The sequence below is a fragment of the Lucilia sericata genome, unplaced genomic scaffold (assembly GCF_015586225.1).
Source record: "Lucilia sericata isolate MDLA Ls3-8-SP2 unplaced genomic scaffold, ASM1558622v1 Contig001022F_arrow, whole genome shotgun sequence".
NCBI lineage: Eukaryota > Metazoa > Arthropoda > Insecta > Diptera > Calliphoridae > Lucilia > Lucilia sericata.
In genome coordinates this window covers 113,044-124,258 of record NW_023995004.1, presented here as the reverse complement: position 1 = coordinate 124,258, position 11,215 = coordinate 113,044, and the positions used below count along the sequence as shown (strand labels likewise).

General features: G+C 34.2%; 1 protein-coding gene across 1 annotated transcript; it reads right to left on the bottom strand.

Annotated features, from left to right (window-relative positions):
- Positions 1–6,178: 6,178 nt before the first annotated feature.
- Positions 6,179–9,485, bottom strand: LOC119609632. The gene is given in 1 exon segment (XM_037964476.1): positions 6,179–9,485. A coding segment is annotated over 1 exon segment (2,598 nt). The 5' UTR covers positions 9,092–9,485; the 3' UTR covers positions 6,179–6,493.
- Between the last annotated feature and the right edge of the window lie 1,730 nt (positions 9,486–11,215).

The following is an 11,215-nucleotide window of genomic DNA, read 5'->3' as shown; positions in this document are numbered from 1 at the left end:
ACTAGAACAGAACTTAGAACAGAAACTAGAACAGAACAGAACAGAACTAGAAACAGAACTAGAACAGAACTAGAAACAGAACTAGAACAGAACTAGAACAGAATAGACAGAACTAGAACAGAACTAGAACAGAACTAGAACAGAACTAGAACAGAACTAGACAGAACTAGAAACAGAACTAGAACAGAACTAGAACAGAAACTAGAACAGAACTAGAACTAGAACTAGACAGAACTAGAACAGAACTAGAACAGAACTAGAACAGAACTAGAACAGAACTGAGAACAGAACTAGAACAGCAACTTAGAACAGAACTAGAACAGAACTAGAACAGAACTAGAACAGAACTAGAACAGAACTAGAACAGAACTAGAAACAGAACTAGAACAGAACTAGAACAGAACTAGAACAGAACTAGACAACAGAACTAGAACAGAACTAGAACAGAACTAGAACCAGAACTAGAACAGAACTAGAACAGAACTAGAACAGAAAGTAGACAACAGAACTAGAACAGAACAGACAGAACTAGAACAGAACTAGAACAGAACTAGAACAGAACTAGAACAGAACTAGAACAGAACTAGAACAGAACTAGAACAGAACTAGAACAGAACTAGAACAGAACTAGAAACAGAACTAGAACAGAACTAGAACAGAAACTAGAACAGAACTAGAAACAGAAGAAACTTAGAACAGAACTAGAACAGAACTAGAACAGAACTAGAACAGAACTAGAACAGAACTAGAACGAACTATAAAGAACTAGAACAGAACTAGAACAGAACTAGAACAGAACTAGAACCAGAACTAACAGAACAGAACTAGAACAGAACTAGAACAGAACTAGAACAGAACTAGAACAGAACAGAACAGAACTAGAACAGAACTAGAACAGAACTAGAACAGAACTAGAACAGAACTAGAACAGAATGAACAGAACTAGAACAGAACTAGAACAGAACTAGAACAGAACTAGAACAGAACTAGAACAGAACTAGAACAGAACTAGAACAGAACTAGAACAGAACTAGAACAGAACTAGAACAGAACTAGAACAGAACTAGAACAGAACTAGAACAGAACTAGAACAGAACTAGAACAGAACTAGACAGAACTAGACAGAACTAGAACGAACTAAAGAACGGAACTAGAACAGCACTAGAACAGAACTAGAACAGAACTAGAAAGACTAGAACAGAACTAGAACAGAACTAGAACAGAACTAGAACAGACTAGAACAGACTAGAAAGAACTAGAACAACTAGAACAGAACTAGAACAGAACTAGAACAGAACTAGAACAGAACTAGAACAGAACTAGAACAGAACTAGAACAAACTAGAACAGAACTAGAACAGAACTAGAACAGAACTAGAACAGAACTAGAACAGAACTAGAACAGAACTAGAACAGAACTAGACGAACTAGAACAGAACTATAACAAACTAGAACAGAACTAGAACAGAACTAGAACAGAACTAGAACAAACTAGAACAAACTAGAACAGAACTAGAACAGAACTAGAACAGAACTAGAACAGAACTAGAACAGAACTAGAACAGAACTAGAACAGAACTAGAACAGAACTAGAACAGAACTAGAACAGAACTAGAACAGAACTAGAACAGAACTAGAACAGAATAGAACAGAACTAGAACAGAACTAGAACAGAACTAGAACAGAACTAGAACAGAACTAGAACAGAACTAGAACAGAACTAGAACAGAACTAGAACAGAACTAGAACAGAACTAGAACAGAACTAGAACAGAACTAGAACAGAACTAGAACAGAACTAGAACAAACTAGAACAGAACTAGAACAGAACTAGAACAGAACTAGAACAGAACTAGAACAGAAATAGAAACGAAACTAGAAGAGGAACTAGTACAGAACTAGTACAGAACTAGAAACAGAACTAGAACAGAACTAGAACGGAACTAGAACAGCACATAGAACAGAACTAGAACAGAACTAGAACAGAACTAGAACAGAACTAGAACAGAACTAGAACAGCACTAGAACAGCACTAGAACAGAACTAGAACAGAACTAGAACAGAACTAGAACAGAACTAGAACAGAACTAGAACAGAACTAGAACAGAACTAGAACAGAACTAGAACAGAACTAGAACAGAACTAGAACAGAACTAGAACAGAAACTAGACAGAATGAAGAATACGTTCGAAGACAGACACACTTAGCTATGTTCGGACACGCATTAACAGGACAAACAAAACGTATCATCTTAGAATTGTATAAAGACCCTTATATTTAAGCTTGTGAGGTTTGAGGGGAAACTTTTGGATGTTTTCCAAAAGGAATGATAAATCAATATGCACTTCATCTTTTTTTTATTGGATGTATGTAACATAAGGAGTCCTGTGTGGTTAGCAATCTCATCTATAAATAATAAATATAATTTATAATAATAATATTATAAAAAACCCAACACTTTACGCAAATAATAACCTAGTAAATAAAATTAATTAAACCAAAAACCAAACGATAATAAAAACCAAACTTGTTTTTTAGTTAATATATTTCATTAATAGCAATTAATTTATTATTCTTGGAAAATGGTTATAAAGTTTTTTGTTCAATGTAAAACTATGTATGTGTTAGTGTTGAGCATACAGTGAGTGACAAATAAAGTTCTGAAATTCATATGAAATAGTACTTACCTGTAGAAAAAGGTTAGGGAGGAATTCTTCGCCAAGTGATAGTTTGAAAACAGGGCTACAAGACAGACAACCTTTGGCACGCCAGATGTATGGACAAACCGAATAAAAGTGAAATTTATAGTTAAGACGTATATATCTTATTACTGTTTGGTATTAGAATATCTCATTCTTCAAAACCATGGAAATATTGAACAAAATATAAAAAAATAGTGGAAGACATAACTGGCAGTTTTAGCTTTGTTAGACTAATATTTGGAACCTTTTAACTGGAGAACTGTTTGATGAATTTCGTAGAAGGTTATATCTAAAGAAAGGTTAAGAATTCAGCTTTACATCAATGGTATTTTTGTGCAAAAAAGTATATGGGAGTTGTCTTAAATAGCATAAATAAGCTTACGCCCATTTTTTAAAACAACTAGTGGGCGTGTCCAAACATAAAACTCTTGCTGTGTTAGTTTTGTCTCTTACTGTATGTGGGAAAATGATACTTCATTTCGATCTGAGTTTCTTTTTTCATTTTAATGATAAATTATAGGATTTTGTATAAATATGAAATATTATTTTTTAAATATTTATTTGTTTATATTTATAAATATAATTTGTTTTTCTTTTTTGTTTGTGGTGTATTTTTAGTTAATATTGCATATGTATGAAGTTGTTGTTTTGTGGTTCAATATATATATTTTTTTTAAATATATTTTACATAAATAATATTTATGTTTTTTCTCGCTTTCTATAGGAAATAATAAAAAAATAAAAAACTAACTATTTTTGTGATTGGTTTTTATTTATATTTATAAATTTTTATTTGTATTTTTTTTCTCGTTTTTTTTAATATATATAGTTTTTTTATAATTTGTTGTTATAGTTAGAGGTTTGTTTTATAATATTAAATTTAAATTTTATTTGTTTTTGTTTTAAATAAATATAAAAAAATAATATAAAAAAAAATAATTTCAAATAACAAAAAAATACATAAAATAAACAATAATTTTACTTAAAATACTTGATTATTTTTATTAAAAAATAAAATGACTGAGAATCCCCAAAGGAAATTTGTAGTTCAGAATAAAAATTTAAAAAATCTTAATTTGTTTTTTTTAAAAAAATATTAAACTATGGCAAGATTAGGCTGCAAATAACAAAAAAATTTTCTTTGTAAATTAGTTTCAAAAAATTTTATTAGTATATTTATTAATCATGCTAAATTTCCTTTAGGGATTTTTTTTATATTAAATTATTATTAATATTATTTCTATAATATATTTTCACCTTGTTCTATTAATTTTCATATTTATTTATTAAAGTTTTTTTTTCATTAATGTATTGTATACACCTTGTTTCGTATTAAATTTTAATTATTTATTATATTTGTTTATATACAATGTAATATAAATTTTTCAAACTTAAACTAAAATCACTGGAATTTTTTTTGTGTGTGTCTTTTTATTAAAAAAAAATTAAACTTCCAAACAATTTTACAAAACATTTTCTTTAAAACTGTTCAATTTGTTTCCTTTAACCTTAGCTAAAGAGAAATGTTTTAATTTGTTTCTTCAAAATTTTAATATTTTGTTACTATAAATTATTTACAAAAACCTTTAAGATATATTATAAAAATTTTAATTGGTTTTCGACTTAAAAATTAAATATTAATCAATTGCTTAACATTTCCCAGACAGTTTCATTTTTTGAAATCAAGGTCGTTTATGCAGAATCAATTCAATAGAAATGAAGTAACACAGAATTTGAACAGAATTAGAAAAGAACTAGAACAGAACTAGAACAACTAGAATAGAACTAGAACAGAACTAGAACAGAACTAGAACAGAACTAGAACAGAACTAGAACAGAACAGATCAGAACTAGAACAGAACTAGAACGGAACTAGAACTAGAACAGAACTAGAACAGAACTAGAACAGAACTAGAACAGAACTAGAACAGAACTAGAACAGAACTAGAACAGAACTAGAACAGAACTAGAACAGAACTAGAACAGAACTAGAACAGAACTAGAACAGAACTAGAACAGAACTAGAACAGAACTAGAACAGAACTAGAACAGAACTAGAACAGAACTAGAACAGAACTAGAACAGAACTAGAACAGAACTAGAACAGAACTAGAACAGAACTAGAACAGAACTAGAACAGAACTAGAACAGAACTAGAATAGAAACTAGAACAGAACTAGAACAGAACTAGAACAGAACTAGAACAGAACTAGAACAGAACTAGAACAGAACTAGAACAGAACTAGAACAGACTAGAACAGAACTAGAACAGAACTAGAACAGAACTAGAACAGAACTAGAACAGAACTAGAACAGAACTAGAACAGAACTAGAACAGAACTAGAACAGAACTAGAACAGAACTAGAACAGAACTAGAACAGAACTGAACAGAACTAGAACAGAACTAGAACAGAACTAGAACAGAACTAGAACAGAACTAGAACAGAACTAGAACAGAACTAGAACAGAACTAGAACAGAACTAGAACAGAACTAGAACAGAACTAGAACAGAACTAGAACAGAACTAGAACAGAACTAGAAACAGAACTAGAACAGAACTAGAACAAACTAGAACAGAACTAGAACAGAACTAGAACTAGAACAGAACTAGAACAGAACTAGAATAGAACTAGAACAGAACTAGAACAGAACTAGAACAGAACTAGAACAGAACTAGAACAGAACTAGAACAGAACTAGAACAGAACTAGAACAGAACTAGAACAGAACTAGAACAGAACTAGAACAGAACTAGAACAGAACTAGAACTAGAACAGAACTAGAACTAGAACTAGAACTAGAACAGAACTAGAACAGAACTAGAACAGAACAGAACAGAACTAGAACAGAACTAGAACAGAACTAGAACAGAACTAGAACAGAACTAGAACAGAACTAGAACAGAACTAGAACAGAACTAGAACAGAACTAGAACAGAACTAGAACAGAACTAGAACAGAACTAGAACAGAACTAGAACAGAACTAGAACAGAACTAGAACTGAACTAGAACAGAACTAGAACTGAACTAGAACTGAACTAGAAACTGAACTAGAACTGAACTAGAACTGAACTAGAACTGAACTAGAACTGAACTAGAACTGAACTAGAACTGAACTAGAACTGAACTAGAACTAGAACTGAACTAGAACTGAACTAGAACTGAACTAGAACTGAACTAGAATGAACTAGAAACTGAACTAGAACTAACTAGAAACTGAACTAGAACTGAACTAGAACTGAACTAGAACTGAAACTAGAATGAACTAGAAGACTGAACTGAACTCGAACTGAACTAGAACTGACCTAGAAACTGACACTAGAACCTGAACTAGAACTGAACTAGACTGAAGTAGAACTGAACTAGAACTGAACTAGAACTGAACTAGAACTGAACTAGAACTGAACTAGAACGAACTAGAACTGAACTAGAACTGAACTAGAACTGAACTAGAACTGAACTAGAACTGACTAAACTGAACTAGAACTGAACAAGAACTGAACTAGAACTGTACTAGGACTTTAAACTGTCATGAATGTTTTTTTGAATTGTCTTTGACTAAACGAATTTTTGATTTTTAACTAAATGTTTTAGTCATGCGCACAATTAAATATCTGCACCGAAATGAATTTTACTTTTAAGCTGCCCTACACGACCCTTAATCTAATGCAAAAAAGCTGTCATTTCTATAGTCTCAAATGTACCCATTTTACCATCCCATATCAAATCGCCCCGAGAACCGCCTCCTCCTCCTTTCAGACCATTGTGTTCTCGACACTTTTTCAACGAGTATCAGTGATATTGATGTCTCAAGCTGCCTGTATGATTATTGTTGTTATTAATATTTAAGGTGTTATTTTTGTGTAGTGTTGCTGCCATACTATTGTTGTTATTGTTGAGAGAATTGCCATTGAGGGAACTTAAAGTGGAACGCCGACCCGTGGTATTACAGCTGCCATTACGTAAAGGTAGGGCAGGCGGTGGTGGTGTGGGAGGTGTGGGGCTGGCGGAAGGACTAGCATGGTGATCGGCAGGATTGATGCTATGATCGATGGGCAGCGAATAGTGGGAATTGTTGTGCAAGTAATCACCATCCAAAGTTTGGGAATATAATTTGGGATATTTTAGGGCAGAGGAATTATTGTGATTGAAATGGTCCTGTGTTAGACGTATATGACGATCGGTTGTGTTAAATTTTGGGGTGGTATTGATATAGGAACCAACACCATTGGGCACTATGGGCTGGCTGTAGATATGATTATTGGTTAGAGAACTTTCTTGCTGCTGCTGTTGTTGTTGCTGTTTACTGCAGCTATTGCTGTGACGTGGTAGAGATGTTATATTGGGATTTTTTGTATTAGACAGTTTACGCATATCCTGCTGAGAGTGATAATTACTGGGTGTTCTGGTATTATTGGTCATATATTTGATTTGATTAAGTTGGTTGACAAAGGTGGTGGTATTCGTAGCAGGGTTATCAGGTAGAGGAACGCAGCCATTATACAGTGAAGCGCCATTGGGCACTTGTAATTGTTGCAAAGTATTATTGGCTGATCCCCGACCTCTGTGTTGAGGTGGGGGTGGTGCTTCTAGCTATAGCTCTGTTACTGGTATGGGACGGGTGCCCATGTAGGGCATAGCATGTTGTCCATAACCACTAGTGGTGGTGGCATAAGGTGCTGTGGAATTCATGGCACAGGGTATTTGGGGTTGCCGAGTCATATAGTCTTCATCCGAGAAGGTTTTTTGATATTCACGTTCTTTGCGTCCTAAAGCTGAATTGCCCCATCCGCCCTTTAGTAGCTCGCGGATTCTACGTCGACAAGCATAAATGCTTAAGGCTAAAATGGTTATAGCTGCAGCAGTGGCCACTAAGAGAACTCCAATCAAGGCCTGTTGCTTAGGATCGCTGTGTGAACAACCCAACATGGCGGGTGTTACAGATTGTAAAGTTTGCGCCTTTAGATTGGGTGGTGAGGCGCAGGTCACTCCTTTTATTTGCACATTGCTGCCATTGCGTGTCATTATCAATGATCTCAACCACAACAAACGACAGTCACACATCAAGGGATTATCCGAAAGATCTAATGTCTCCAAATCGGACCAGGGAAAGAGACCCTCGTCTAAAGTAAATATTTGATTTTCTTTTAGGATCACATGTTTCAGATGTGGCAAACCCAAAAAGGCATTTTCTTGTATATCACTTAACAACTTATTGGCCGACAGATTGATGTATTCCAAATTGGCATTATTGCTAAAGGCGGAATTTTCCAATTTCCTTAAACGTTGGGCTCCCGTGATCTCCAATTTCTTTAGATTTTTCAAGCCCATTAAAGCATTGGTGGGTATAACCTCAAAATCATTTTGTCCCAAAGACAAATCCTCCAATCTTTCTAAATGCGATAAAGCCAGTTGAGGTATAAACTGCAAACGGTTGTCGGATAAATCCATATATCTAACACCCTCTAAACCTTTCATGGCTTCTAGAGATATATTATGGAGTCCGGCTCCTTTCAAATCCAAACGTGTTAAACCCTTCAAATCCACAAAAGCTTTATTGGGTATAGACATAAAGGAATTAGTGCCCAAGTATAGTTCCGCCAAGGAAGGCATGGCTCGGAAATTTTCTGGTGCTGGTACAGTGGTCAAGGTATTGTCATCTAGATATAGTACCCTCAAATTCTTTAAACCATCAAAGGCATGTTCTCCTATACGACTAATGCGATTTTGTCCCAAATTCAATTCCTCCACCTTTTGCAGGGGGGCAAAGGTTAAATCTTCCAGTTCAGCCAACAGATTGCCTCGTAGATTCAATACTGTTACCGCTGATAAACCCGATAAGGTCTTATTATTGATCTGACCTATCTTATTGTGATTCAAATGCAATTCCTGTAATTTACGTTGAAAGGCAAAAGTTCTCTGGGGTATGGTGACCAGATCATTGTAGGATAAATCCAAGAAAGTTAATTCAGCATAGAATTGTATGCTTGAATCTATGGTCTTGATTTTATTATTCTTAATAATCAAACGTTGTATGGAGGGATTCAAAGCAATGGGTAAAACATCCAAAGTACCTTCACCACATTTAACTACCAAAGTGTCATCATCACATTGACAGCCATTGGGACAATTGGCTAAGGCATTAGCCAAGGGCACCTTAGAGCAAAGACATGCGATTACCGCCAATAAAGCCACTAACCAGGTTAAAGTTGCTGCTGATGTTGTTGTTGTTGTTGGTTTTAGGAGGCTGGTATGTGGTTTTTGCTTAAGAGCGGACATGTTAGTCATTTTCAGATTACTGCGGGTTTTGTGACATGTGTTTAATTGTGGTTTACTGCAGTCGCTACGACCAGACGTCAAACGTTGCTGACACTCTAAATCTATGGGCATTATAATGCTGCTTGTGGTCGTTTGTTGCTGTTCTTCTTCCTTGTCTTGTGTGGCTTCCGTTAGTTTGTTTATTGGTTTCGTTTTTATTTCCGTTTTCTTTTCGTTGTAAGTCTCATTGTTTTCTTTTTTTCTGGGATTTATTTGTTTTCTTGTTGGTTTGTGTTTAATTCGTTTGTAAGTTTTCTTCTTCGTTACTTTGGCTCGATTTTGTTTTTTGTGTTTGCTAGTATTTGGTTTCCAATAGTTTTTGTTTTATTTCTTGGTAAATTTACTATAGTTTTTGTATATAGCTGCTGGTATTTGTTGCCGCTGCTGCTGTTGTTGTTGATTTCTAGCATTTGTTGCCAATAGTTTTGCAATGCAGCACTCGTCATTAGAATTCGTTTTTAATAAACTGCAATGAAAAGAAGAAGGAATTTTATGATTAAAAAAAATTTATAACGAAAGTTTAAGGAATTAAGAAAATAACAAAGAAAAATTTTTTTCTCCAGAAAATTATTTTCTTTGGAAAATTTGATCATGAAGCAAGTTTAAGTCCTAGTTCAGTTCTAGTTCAGTCTAGTTCGTTCTAGTTCAGTTCTAGTTCAGTTCTAGTTCAGTTCTAGTTCATTCTAGTTCAGTTCTAGTTCAGTTCTAGTTCAGTTCTAGTTCAGTTCTAGTTCAGTTCTAGTTCAGTTCTAGTTTAGTTCAGTTCTAGTTCAGTTCTAGTTCAGTTTAGTTCAGTTCTAGTTCAGTTCTAGTTCAGTTCTAGTTCAGTTCTAGTTCAGTTCTAGTTCAGTTCTAGTTCAGTTCTAGTTCAGTTCTAGTTCAGTTCTAGTTCAGTTCTAGTTCAGTTCTAGTTCAGTTCTAGTTCTTCTAGTTCAGTTCTAGTTCAGTTCTAGTTCAGTTCTAGTTCAGTTCTAGTTCAGTTCTAGTTCAGTTCTAGTTCAGTTCTAGTTCAGTTCTAGTTCAGTTCTAGTTCAGTTCTAGTTCAGTTCTAGTTCAGTTCTAGTTCAGTTCTACACAGAGAGAAAAGGAAATATACACGCCTGGTACCAAATTGACACCAAAAAGTATATAATTTTTCAATAACATCCATTGTCAAAGTATATACATACGTACGACAACACTATGTAATCTTGACAACGCAACGTTGTCAACATTGCAACAATTCGTTGTCGAAATCTAAATTTTATATACATCCGTTGTCTAAATGTTAACAACGTGGTAAGCTCACTATTGGCAACGGATTGTTTGTCAATAGTGAGCTAACCACGTTTGTTAACATTTAGACAACGGATTGTATAAAATTTAGATTATGACAACGAATTTTGCAATGTTGTCAACATTACATAGTGTTGTCGTACGTATTTATATACTTTGAGAACGGATGGTATTGAAAAATTATAAACAGTTTGGTGTTAATTTGGTACCAGGCGTATATATGATTCTTTGTTCAGTTCTAGTTCAGTTAGTTCAGTTCTGTAGTTCATGGTTCATTCTAGTTCAGTTCTAGTTCAGTTCTAGTTCAGTTCTAGTTCAGTTCTAGTTCAGTTCTAGTTCAGTTCTAGTTCAGTTCTAGTTCAGTTCTAGTTCAGTTCTAGTTCAGTTCTAGTTCAGTTCTAGTTCAGTTCTAGTTCAGTTCTAGTTCAGTTCTAGTTCAGTTTCTAGTTCAGTTCTAGTTCAGTTCTAGTTCAGTTCTAGTTCAGTTCTAGTTCAGTTCTATTCTAGTTCAGTTCTAGTTCAGTTCTAGTTCAGTTCTAGTTCAGTTCTAGTTCAGTTCTAGTTCAGTTCTAGTTCTAGTTCAGTTCTAGTTCAGTTCTAGTTCAGTTCTAGTTCAGTTCTAGTTCAGTTCTAGTTCAGTTCTAGTTCAGTTCTAGTTCAGTTCTAGTTCAGTTCTAGTTCAGTTCTAGTTCAGTTCTAGTTCAGTTCTAGTTCAGTTCTAGTTCAGTTCTAGTTCAGTTCTAGTTCAGTTCTAGTTCAGTTCTAGTTCAGTTCTAGTTCAGTTCTAGTTCAGTTCTAGTTCAGTTCTAGTTCAGTTCTAGTTCAGTTCTAGTTCAGTTCTAGTTCAGTTCTAGTTCAGTTCTAGTTCAGTTCTAGTTCAGTTCTAGTTCAGTTCTAGTTCAGTTCTAGGTTCTAGTTCAG